This window comes from Nerophis lumbriciformis, linkage group LG05 (assembly GCF_033978685.3).
Source record: "Nerophis lumbriciformis linkage group LG05, RoL_Nlum_v2.1, whole genome shotgun sequence".
NCBI lineage: Eukaryota > Metazoa > Chordata > Actinopteri > Syngnathiformes > Syngnathidae > Nerophis > Nerophis lumbriciformis.
In genome coordinates, this window is record NC_084552.2 from 14,412,501 (window position 1) to 14,425,095 (window position 12,595).

Sequence of the window (12,595 nt, forward strand, 5' to 3'; positions counted from 1 at the left end):
AAAGAAGCCTTGTGATTGTTCCATCTGGTTTTGAATTCTCCCTCGGTTAATCCTACATATGTGTCGGATGTGTTAATGTCCTTGCGTATTACCTTAGATTGGTAGACAACTGATGTTTGTAAGCACCCCCCGTTGAGAGGGCAAGCAGGTTTCTTTCGACAGTTACAGCCTTTGTTGGTTTTGGAGTCGCTCTGTCCGGGGGCCGACGGCTCATTTGCAATTGTTTTGTTGTGGTTTGAGATGATTTGTCGTATATTGTTCATACAGCTGTAGCTCAATTTAATGTTGTTCTTGTTGAATACTTTTCTTAGGGTGTTGTCTTTGGGAAAGTGTTTGTCAATCAGATTGAGGAATTTGTGTCCAATGTTAGTTGAGACGTTTTTGCTGTATGGGGGGTTGTACCAGATGATGTTGTTTCGTTTTCTGTTCTTTTTTGGCTGGTTTCCTGGCGTGGGTTCATAGGTGAGGGTGAAATTGTATCCGCTTTCATCAAGGGCTTTTTGGTACGGGGGGGTTGCTTGGTCAAATTCAGCTTTGCTAGATGACAGCATCGATAGCCTTTTATTAATTCCGGTAGGTATTCTTTTCGTGGTGGTGGGTGGTTGGTTGCTGTCATGGTGCACGTATTGGAGTGTTGTGTTGGGTTTCGTGAATGGTTGGTAGCTGTTATTTCTCAGGTTGAAAGTGACATCAAGGAAGTTGACCTGGAAAATAAAAGGATCGCGGCTGAACTGGACATTGAGGACAGGGTGGACGCCACAGCCAACAAGGAAGCCTTCATCACATTGAAGGACCACAAACCCAACTTCGCAAATAACCCAACATGCCGACTAATAAACCCAACTAAATCTGAAATAGGAAAAATCAGCAAAATAATCCTGGACAGAGTCAACACAAAAATCAAGGACAAAACACCACTCAACCAATGGAGAAATACAGCAGCAGTAATCAAATGGTTCAACAACATCCAAGACAAACAACAGCACAACTTTATCTCCTTTGATATCGAAGAATTTTACCCTTCCATCACGCAAGACCTACTGACTCAAGCACTAGACTTCGCCTCAGACTACGACTCAATCACAGGCAACGAAAGAAACATCATCATCCACGCAAAAAACTCCATTCTCATCCACAACGGTACACCATGGCAAAAAAAGAACAATGCAACATTTGACGTCACTATGGGAAGTTTTAACGGAGCAGAAACGTGTGAACTCGTTGGGAGTTTCCTCCTCTCCCAGCTCGCTAGCCTCAATCTGAACCTTGGTATTTACCGTGATGACGGACTGGCAGTGTGTCGCGCCTCGCCAAGGAGCAGCGAGAATACCAAGAAGTGCATATGCCAAATTTTCAAAGAGAACGGCCTACGGATCACGATTGAAGCCAACAAGCAAACCCTCAACTTCCTTGACGTCACTTTCAACCTGAGAAATAACAGCTACCAACCATTCATGAAACCCAACACAACACTCCAATACGTGCACCATGACAGCAACCACCCACCCACCACCACGAAAAGAATACCTACCGAAATTAATAAAAGGCTATCGATGCTGTCATCTAGCAAAGCTGAATTTGACCAAGCAACCCCCCCGTACCAAAAAGCCCTTGATGAAAGCGGATACAATTTCACCCTCACCTATGAACCCACGCCAGGAAACCAGCCAAAAAAGAACAGAAAACGAAACGACATCATCTGGTACAACCCCCCATACAGCAAAAAACGTCTCAACTAACATTGGACACAAATTCCTCAATCTGATTGACAAACACTTTCCCAAAGACAACACCCTAAGAAAAGTATTCAACAAGAACAACATTAAATTGAGCTACAGCTGTATGAACAATATACGACAAATCATCTCAAACCACAACAAAACAATTGCAAATGAGCCGTCGGCCCCCGGACAGAGCGACTCCAAAACCAACAAAGGCTGTAACTGTCGAAAGAAACCTGATTGCCCTCTCAACGGGGGGTGCTTACAAACATCAGTTGTCTACCAATCTAAGGTAATACGCAAGGACATTAACACATCCGACACATATGTAGGATTAACCGAGGGAGAATTCAAAACCAGATGGAACAATCACAAGGCTTCTTTCAGGAACCAAAACCTGCGGAATACCACAGAACTCAGCAAACACATTTGGGACCTCAAAGACAATAATGTTGAATATTCAATAACATGGCAAATTCTTGCATCCAGCACACCTTACAATAGTGGTAATAAAAGATGCAACCTATGCTTGAAAGAGAAACTGTTTATTATTTACCGTCCAGACCTGTCATCCCTCAACAAGCGCAGCGAAATTGTAACAGCATGCCGCCACAGACGGAAACACCTCCTAGGTAACACATGAGCCAATCACCACGCCCCTACGCCAGCCTGTACCCACCCACTCTGTGCCCTATATAATCCATGGTATGTGAATGCTCCCATTAAAATCTCCTGATGATTGAGGGTACCCCCCCTCATGAAACAGGCCTGTAGAGATGAAATAGTCTTGTGATTTTTTTCCCCACACATACATATATTGCGCTCTACTACGGTATCGAGCACTATTTTTTGGATAACCTTATTAAGACATATATATATATATATATATATATATATATATATATATATATATATATATATATATATATATATATATGTGTGTGTGTTTTTGTATATACCGTATTTTTCGGATTATAAGTTGCAGTTTTTTTCATAGTTTGGCCGGGGGTGCGACTTATACTCCGGAGCGACTTATGTGTGAAATTATTAACACATTACCGTAAAAGATCAAATAATATTATTTATCTCATTCGCGTAAGAGACGAAGCAAATGGCAGCAATCGTCACTCACACGTCAACCAATAAGAATTTGGCAGGGGATGGTCATGGCAGAAGTACATTGTGGGTCATTGGATGCTAACTGCTATACGCTACTGCCGTAGCTATTAAAATGGATCACATCAACATTGGCGGTAACTTATAAAAACTGAGAAGGACTGAACAAAAATGGCACTGAAAAGGAAATCATATACTGCAGATTACAAGCTGGACGTAGTGAAATATGCAGCAGGGAACGTCAACCGAGCAGCAGAAAGAAAGGACATACCAGAGGCGACACCGGGGAGGAAGATTTCATCGAATTTAGCGATTAGGAGTGACAGATTGTTTGGTAAACGTATAGCATGTTCTATATGTTATAGTTATTTGAATGACTCTTACCATAATATGTTACGTTAACATACCAGGCACCTTCTCAGTTGGTTATTTATGCCTCATATAACGTACAGTTATTCAGCCTGTTGTTCACTATTCTTTATTTATTTTAAATTGTCTTCCAAATGTCTATTCTTGCTGTTGGATTTTATCAAATAAATTTCCCCCAAAATTGCGACTTATACTCCAGTGCGACTTATATATGTTTTTTTTCCTTCTTTATTGTGCATTTTCGGCCAGTGCGACTTATGCTCCGGAGCGACTTATAGATTCAGCATATTTTAATCATTTACTGTATGTAAAAAAAAACGAAGTAAAGTCGGCTAATGTATTAAATGTTGTTATTGTGGAATTGGAACATATTTGCAGTGAGATTACACTGAATGCATCCTGCTTGTTTTGGCAGCCATGTTCTGGTTTACAAACTGGGCGGGACATCTCTGAGCGTGACGGTCCTGCAGGTCAATGGCGGAATGTTCCGGGTTCTGAACACCCACACTGACCACAGCATCGGCGGGGAGAGTTTCACGCAGGCTTTGGCCCAGCATCTCGCCACGGAGTTCAAACGGTACGAGCAGCGCCTCGTCTCTTTCCTGTACTTGATAGGACTGTACACATTTTCCATTTGTGTGGTGCAGCACCTTCAAACACGACGTGAGCAGTAACGCGCGGGCCATGCTCAAGCTGATGAACGGAGCGGACATGGCCAAGCACTCTCTGTCTTCTCTGGGAGCAGCCAACTGCTTCGTTGACTCCTTGTACGACGGCGTAGACTTTGACTGCAACGTCTCTCGGTGAGTCACAATCCACATGGAAAGACGTACGTACGTACGTTAACACCTTTTTATTGCCCTCTTCTCAGAGCTCGATTTGAGCTGCTCTGCTCCTCCCTCTTCAACAAGAGCATCCAGCCAATCAGACGCCTCCTCGAGGAGACCAAACTCTCCACCAGTGACATCAACAATGTATGTGAGCCACTCATCCAGTATAAGATGCAATGTGATCGGCACCTGTCCATCTCCTGCAGGTGGTTCTCTGTGGCGGCTCGGCCCGCATCCCTCGTCTGCAGCAGATGATGCGCGACATGTTCCCAGATGTGGAGCTCCTCAGCTCAGCTCCTCCTGATGAGGTCATTGCGGTGGGGGCGGCCCTCCAGGCAGGCTTGTTGGTCGGCAGGGAGCCGCTTGTCGCGGATGATGATGAGACTATCCAAGTTGATGTGTCTGCCTCAGACATTCTAGTCAAGGTAAGCAGACTCTTTATCAATACCCTATTTTCCGGACTGTAAACAGCAGATGTTGTAAAAGTAGTTATTTACACAAATATTTATTTACATATCTTAATTATTGCCAAACGGTGTCTGTAACAGTAAAACGGCTGATCAAACAGAACAGAAGTCAATCAATCAATCAATGTTTACTTATATAGCCCTAAATCACGAGTGTCTCAAAGGGCTGCACAAGCCACAACGACATCCTCGGCTCAGATTCCACATCAGGGCAAGGAAAAACTCAACCCAATGGGACAATGAGAAACCTTGGAGAGGACCGCAGATGTGGGGACCCCCCCTTGGTCGACCGGTGCAATGGACGTCGAGTGGATCTAGCATAATATTGTGAGAGTCCAGTCCACGGTGGATCTAACATAATAGTGAGAGTCCAGTCCATAGTGGATCTAACATAATAGTGAGAGTCCAGTCCATAGTGGATCTAACATAATAGTGAGAGTCCAGTCCATAGTGGATCTAACATAATAGTGAGAGTCCAGTCCATAGTGGATCTAACATAATAGTGAGAGTCCAGTCCATGGTGGATCTAACATAATAGTGAGAGTCCAGTCCATAGTGGATCTAACATAATAGTGACAGTCCAGTCCATGGTGGATCTAACATAATAGTGATAGTCCAGTCCATAGTGGATCTAACATAATAGTGAGAGTCCAGTCCATAGTGGATCTAACATAATAGTGAGAGTCCAGTCCATAGTGGATCTAACATAATATTGTGAGAGTCCAGTCCATAGTGGATCTAACATAATAGTGAGAGTCCAGTCCATAGTGGATCTAACATAATAGTGAGAGTCCAGTCCATGGTGGATCTAACATAATAGTGAGAGTCCAGTCCATGGTGGATCTAACATAATAGTGAGAGTCCAGTCCATGGTGGATCTAACATAATAGTGAGAGTCCAGTCCATAGTGGATCTAACATAATAGTGAGAGTCCAGTCCATGGTGGATCTAACATAATAGTGAGAGTCCAGTCCATGGTGGATCTAACATAATAGTGAGAGTCCAGTCCATGGTGGATCTAACATAATAGTGAGAGTCCAGTCCATGGTGGATCTAACATAATAGTGAGAGTCCAGTCCATGGTGGATCTAACATAATAGTGAGAGTCCAGTCCATAGTGGATCTAACATAATAGTGAGAGTCCAGTCCATAGTGGATCTAACATAATAGTGAGAGTCCAGTCCATAGTGGATCTAACATAATAGTGTGAGTCCAGTCCATAGTGGATCTAACATAATAGTGAGAGTCCAGTCCATAGTGGATCTAACATAATAGTGAGAGTCCAGTCCATGGTGGATCTAACATAATAGTGATAGTCCAGTCCATAGTGGATCTAACATAATAGTGAGAGTCCAGTCCATAGTGGATCTAACATAATAGTGAGAGTCCAGTCCATAGTGGATCTAACATAATAGTGAGAGTCCAGTCCATAGTGGATCTAACATACGGTAATAGTGAGAGTCCAGTCCATAGTAGATCTAACATAATATTGAGAGTCCAGTCCATGGTGGATCTAACATAATAGTGAGAGTCCAGTCCATAGTGGATCTAACATAATAGTGAGAGTCCAGTCCATAGTGGATCTAACATAATAGTGAGAGTCCAGTCCATGGTGGATCTAACATAATAGTGAGAGTCCAGTCCATGGTGGATCTAACATAATAGTGAGAGTCCAGTCCATGGTGGATCTAACATAATAGTGAGAGTCCAGTCCATGGTGGATCTAACATAATAGTGAGAGTCCAGTCCATAGTGGATCTAACATAATAGTGAGAGTCCAGTCCATGGTGGATCTAACATAATAGTGAGAGTCCAGTCCATGGTGGATCTAACATAATAGTGAGAGTCCAGTCCATAGTGGATCTAACATAATAGTGAGAGTCCAGTCCATAGTGGATCCAACATAATAGTGAGATTACAGTCTATAGTGGATCTAACATAATAGTGAGAGTCCAGTCCATAGTGGATCTAACATAATAGTGAGAGTCCAGTCCATAGTGGATCTAACATAATAGTGAGAGTCCAGTCCATGGTGGATCTAACATAATAGTGATAGTCCAGTCCATAGTGGATCTAACATCATAGTGAGAGTCCAGTCCATGGTGGATCTAACATAATAGTGATAGTCCAGTCCATGGTGGATCTAACATAATAGTGAGAGTCCAGTCCATGGTGGATCTAACATAATAGTGAGAGTCCAGTCCATAGTGGATCTAACATAATAGTGAGAGTCCAGTCCATAGTGGATCTAACATAATAGTGAGAGTCCAGTCCATAGTGGATCTAACATAATAGTGAGAGTCCAGTCCATAGTGGATCTAACATAATAGTGAGAGTCCAGTCCATAGTGGATCTAACATAATAGTGAGAGTCCAGTCCATAGTGGATCTAACATAATAGTGAGAGTCCAGTCCATGGTGGATCTAACATAATAGTGAGAGTCCAGTCCATAGTGGATCTAACATAATAGTGACAGTCCAGTCCATGGTGGATCTAACATAATAGTGATAGTCCAGTCCATAGTGGATCTAACATAATAGTGAGAGTCCAGTCCATAGTGGATCTAACATAATAGTGAGAGTCCAGTCCATAGTGGATCTAACATAATATTGTGAGAGTCCAGTCCATAGTGGATCTAACATAATAGTGAGAGTCCAGTCCATAGTGGATCTAACATAATAGTGAGAGTCCAGTCCATGGTGGATCTAACATAATAGTGAGAGTCCAGTCCATGGTGGATCTAACATAATAGTGAGAGTCCAGTCCATGGTGGATCTAACATAATAGTGAGAGTCCAGTCCATAGTGGATCTAACATAATAGTGAGAGTCCAGTCCATGGTGGATCTAACATAATAGTGAGAGTCCAGTCCATGGTGGATCTAACATAATAGTGAGAGTCCAGTCCATGGTGGATCTAACATAATAGTGAGAGTCCAGTCCATGGTGGATCTAACATAATAGTGAGAGTCCAGTCCATGGTGGATCTAACATAATAGTGAGAGTCCAGTCCATAGTGGATCTAACATAATAGTGAGAGTCCAGTCCATAGTGGATCTAACATAATAGTGAGAGTCCAGTCCATAGTGGATCTAACATAATAGTGTGAGTCCAGTCCATAGTGGATCTAACATAATAGTGAGAGTCCAGTCCATAGTGGATCTAACATAATAGTGAGAGTCCAGTCCATGGTGGATCTAACATAATAGTGATAGTCCAGTCCATAGTGGATCTAACATAATAGTGAGAGTCCAGTCCATGGTGGATCTAACATAATAGTGATAGTCCAGTCCATAGTGGATCTAACATAATAGTGAGAGTCCAGTCCATGGTGGATCTAACATAATAGTGAGAGTCCAGTCCATAGTGGATCTAACATAATATTGTGAGAGTCCAGTCCATAGTAGATCTAACATAATAGTGATAGTCCAGTCCATGGTGGATCTAACATAATAGTGATAGTCCAGTCCATAGTGGATCTAACATAATAGTGAGAGTCCAGACCATGGTGGATCTAACATAATAGTGATAGTCCAGTCCATAGTGGATCTAACATAATAGTGAGAGTCCAGTCCATAGTGGATCTAACATAATAGTGAGAGTCCAGTCCATAGTGGATCTAACATAATAGTGAGAGTCCAGTCCATAGTGGATCTAACATACGGTAATAGTGAGAGTCCAGTCCATAGTAGATCTAACATAATATTGAGAGTCCAGTCCATGGTGGATCTAACATAATAGTGAGAGTCCAGTCCATAGTGGATCTAACATAATAGTGAGAGTCCAGTCCATGGTGGATCTAACATAATAGTGAGAGTCCAGTCCATAGTGGATCTAACATAATATTGTGAGAGTCCAGTCCATAGTAGATCTAACATAATAGTGATAGTCCAGTCCATGGTGGATCTAACATAATAGTGATAGTCCAGTCCATAGTGGATCTAACATAATAGTGAGAGTCCAGACCATGGTGGATCTAACATAATAGTGATAGTCCAGTCCATAGTGGATCTAACATAATAGTGAGAGTCCAGTCCATAGTGGATCTAACATAATAGTGAGAGTCCAGTCCATAGTGGATCTAACATAATAGTGAGAGTCCAGTCCATAGTGGATCTAACATACGGTAATAGTGAGAGTCCAGTCCATAGTAGATCTAACATAATATTGAGAGTCCAGTCCATGGTGGATCTAACATAATAGTGAGAGTCCAGTCCATAGTGGATCTAACATAATAGTGAGAGTCCAGTCCATAGTGGATCTAACATAATAGTGAGAGTCCAGTCCATGGTGGATCTAACATAATAGTGAGAGTCCAGTCCATGGTGGATCTAACATAATAGTGAGAGTCCAGTCCATGGTGGATCTAACATAATAGTGAGAGTCCAGTCCATGGTGGATCTAACATAATAGTGAGAGTCCAGTCCATAGTGGATCTAACATAATAGTGAGAGTCCAGTCCATGGTGGATCTAACATAATAGTGAGAGTCCAGTCCATGGTGGATCTAACATAATAGTGAGAGTCCAGTCCATAGTGGATCTAACATAATAGTGAGAGTCCAGTCCATAGTGGATCCAACATAATAGTGAGAGTACAGTCTATAGTGGATCTAACATAATAGTGAGAGTCCAGTCCATAGTGGATCTAACATAATAGTGAGAGTCCAGTCCATAGTGGATCTAACATAATAGTGAGAGTCCAGTCCATGGTGGATCTAACATAATAGTGATAGTCCAGTCCATAGTGGATCTAACATCATAGTGAGAGTCCAGTCCATGGTGGATCTAACATAATAGTGATAGTCCAGTCCATGGTGGATCTAACATAATAGTGAGAGTCCAGTCCATGGTGGATCTAACATAATAGTGAGAGTCCAGTCCATAGTGGATCTAACATAATAGTGAGAGTCCAGTCCATAGTGGATCTAACATAATAGTGAGAGTCCAGTCCATAGTGGATCTAACATAATAGTGAGAGTCCAGTCCATAGTGGCGGTAACTAGTAATCTAACGCGTTATTTTTTTATATTCAGTAATTCAGTTACCGTTACTACATGATGCGTTACTGCGTTATTTTACGTTACTTTTTTTGTAGTATAAAGTGTGTTTTATCGGAGGGCTGCTGTGTCGTTCTGATTCTTCTTGTGTCACAACCCGGAGAAGAGAGAGAGACACGCGCTCTGTGTGTGAGTGTGAGTGTGAGTGTGTGGAGGGGGGAGGGGGGCGTGTCTGATCATGGCGGAGCCAGAAGTCGAGTTTGCTAACATGGAGATATTTTCACTACTTTTCTTTTGTCGAGCACAAAGAAAATAACAATTTAGTTAAATGTAAATTGTGCTTTGGATCAAAGATCCCATCTACTGCCCAAAACAGCAATTCAAATCTGCTGAAACAAGCTACATAGCAACATGCTTCGACAAAGCTAGTAAAGAGAGACAGAGACTCCAATGACACTTCACCACGTAAGGATTAACTCTGCCTCTGCTCATATTTCAGAACTGAAGGTACACACACTCTGTCAATCATAAAGAGGGATGCTAGTGGGCCAGGCCAATCTTTCCTTATCTCTAAACTAAAACTGGGGAAATGTGTAGAGTGTTCTGGGCTTCAGACATGATTTTGTGTCAGAATTTCTTGAGGAAAAAATCCCTGGTTAGGCTTTGTGTATGTAGTGTGTGCCTTTCTTGCTTTACAGCTATGCTGTTATTATGCTGTTTGTTACTTATGTATGTTATGTTGCAGCTATTTAAAATAGTTTTGTCAATTTGTTCTGGCCAGAAACAAATTGGCCTTTGTAACATATCTTTGTCTTTGTGTGTTGTATGTCGACCACATTGCTTAGCAGAGTTCAGTGATATAAATGTATGTCAAGTTGATCAACAGATTGTATTATTCTCCAGTGCAATAACAGTACTGAAATAAAGGCTAAAAGGGCATTAATTGGAGCTTTAAAAAAAAAAGAAGTAACTACCGTATTTTCCGCACCATAAGCTGCCCTGGGTTGTAAGCCGCGCCTTCAATGAACGGCATATTTCAAAACTTTGTCCACCTATAAGCTGCCCCGTGTTATAAGCCGCATCTAACTGCGCTAAAGGAATGTCAAAAAAACAGTCAGATAGGTCAGTCAAACTTTAATAATATATTAAAAACCAGCGTGATGTGGGCGCGCATGGAGTCGTATATCAACATGGACGGAGCTGTGTGAAAAAAGCCACCCGGCCTCTTCGCATAAACTTACCTTAACCACTCGCTCATCTTTTCTTCATCCATCCATCCCTTCGAGTTAGCTTTTATGATGACGCCGGCTGGAAAGGTCTCTTTTGGCAATGTCTTCCTTTTGAATATCACCATGGGTGGAAGTTTCTGGCCATTAGCATGGCAAGCTAGAACCACAGTGAAGGATGACTTCTCATTCCCTGTGGTGCGAATATTCACCGTACGTGCTCCCGTTGTATCCACAGTGCGGTTCACAGGAATATCAAAAGTCAGTGGAACCTCGTCCATGTTGATAATGTTCTCTGGCCGGATCTTTTTTTCAGCTATCTTGTTTTTACAATATGCACGGAAAGTAGCCAGCTTTTCTTGAAAGTCTTTAGGCAGTTGCTGTGAAATAGTAGTCCGTGTGCGGATGGAGAGATTGCGTCTTTTCATGAACCGGAAACCAGTCGCTTAGTAGGAGCCATTTTGTGGTCTTTACAGATGTAAACACACAAAGGAAATGAAACGTAATATCCGCGCGCTTTTTCTTCTTCTATGGGGGCGGGTGGTTGCTTACAGTAGAAGAAGAAGCGCTTCCTGTTCTATGGGGGCGGGTGCTTACCTTGGCGGTTGCTTGCGTAGAAGAAGAAGCACTTCCTCTTCTACGGGGAAAAAAGATGGCGGCTGTTTACCGTAGTTGCGAGACCGAAACTTTATGAAAATGAATCTTAATATTAATCCATATATAAAGCGCACCGGGTTATAAGCCGCACTGTCAGCTTTTGAGTAAATTTGTGTTTTTTAGGTGCGGCTAATAGTGCGGAAAATACGGTAAATAGTTACTTTTCACAGTAACGCATTACTTTTTGGTGTAAGTAACTGAGTTAGTAACTGAGTTACTTTTGAAATGAAGTAACTAGTAACTATAACTAGTTACTGTTTTTCAGTAACTAACCCAACACTGCATAATAGTGAGAGTCCAGTCCATAGTGGATCTAACATAATAGTGAGAGTCCAGTCCATAGTGGATCCAACATAATATTGTGAGAGTCCAGTCCATAGTGGATCTAACATAATATGTGAGAGTCCAGTCCATAGTGTATCTAACATAATATTGTGAGAGTCCAGTCCATAGTGGATCTAACATAATATTGTGAGAGTCCAGTCCATAGTGGATCTAACATAATATTGTGAGAGTCCAGTCCATAGTGGATCTAACATAATATTGTGAGAGTCCAGTCCATAGTGGATCTAACATAATATTGTGAGAGTCCAGTCCATAGGGGATCTAACATAATATTGAGAGTCCAGTCCATAGTGGGTCTAACATAATAGTGATAGTCCAGTCCATAGTGGATCTAAAAATAATAGTGAGAGTCCAGTCCATAGTGGATCTAACATAATAGTGAGAGTCCAGTCCATAGTGGATCTAACATAATAGTGAGAGTCCAGTCCATAGTGGATCCAACATAATAGTGAGAGTCCAGTCCATAGTGGATCCAACATAATAGTGAGAGTCCAGTCCATAGTGGATCTAACATAATAGTGAGAGTCCAGTCCATAGTGGATCTAACATAATAGTGAGAGTCCAGTCCATAGTGGATCTAACATAATAGTGAGAGTCCAGTCCATAGTGGATCTAACATAATAGTGGGAGTCCAGTCCATGGTGGATCTAACATAATAGTGAGTTCAGTCCATAGTGGATCTAACATAATAGTGAGAGTCCAGTCCATAGTGGATCTAACATAATAGTGAGAGTCCAGTCCATAGTGGGGCCAGCAGGAGACCATCCCGACCGGAGACAGGTCAGCAGCGCAGAGACGTCTCCAACCAATGCACAGACGAGCGGTCCACCCTGGGTCCCGACTTTGGACAGCCAGCGCTTCATCTGTG

At 42.1% G+C, this 12,595-nt stretch overlaps 1 protein-coding gene across 1 annotated transcript in view; it reads left to right on the forward strand.

The window, feature by feature from the left end:
* Positions 1-12,595, forward strand: part of hspa14 (heat shock protein 14) — a 55,766-nt gene that overhangs the window by 32,594 nt on the left and 10,577 nt on the right. The window contains exons 8-11 of the mRNA XM_061961242.1: positions 3,622-3,783; positions 3,854-4,009; positions 4,078-4,180; positions 4,243-4,461. Of these exons, the coding sequence (XP_061817226.1) occupies positions 3,622-3,783; positions 3,854-4,009; positions 4,078-4,180; positions 4,243-4,461 (640 nt within the window). The remainder of the gene's footprint in view (positions 1-3,621; positions 3,784-3,853; positions 4,010-4,077; positions 4,181-4,242; positions 4,462-12,595) is intronic.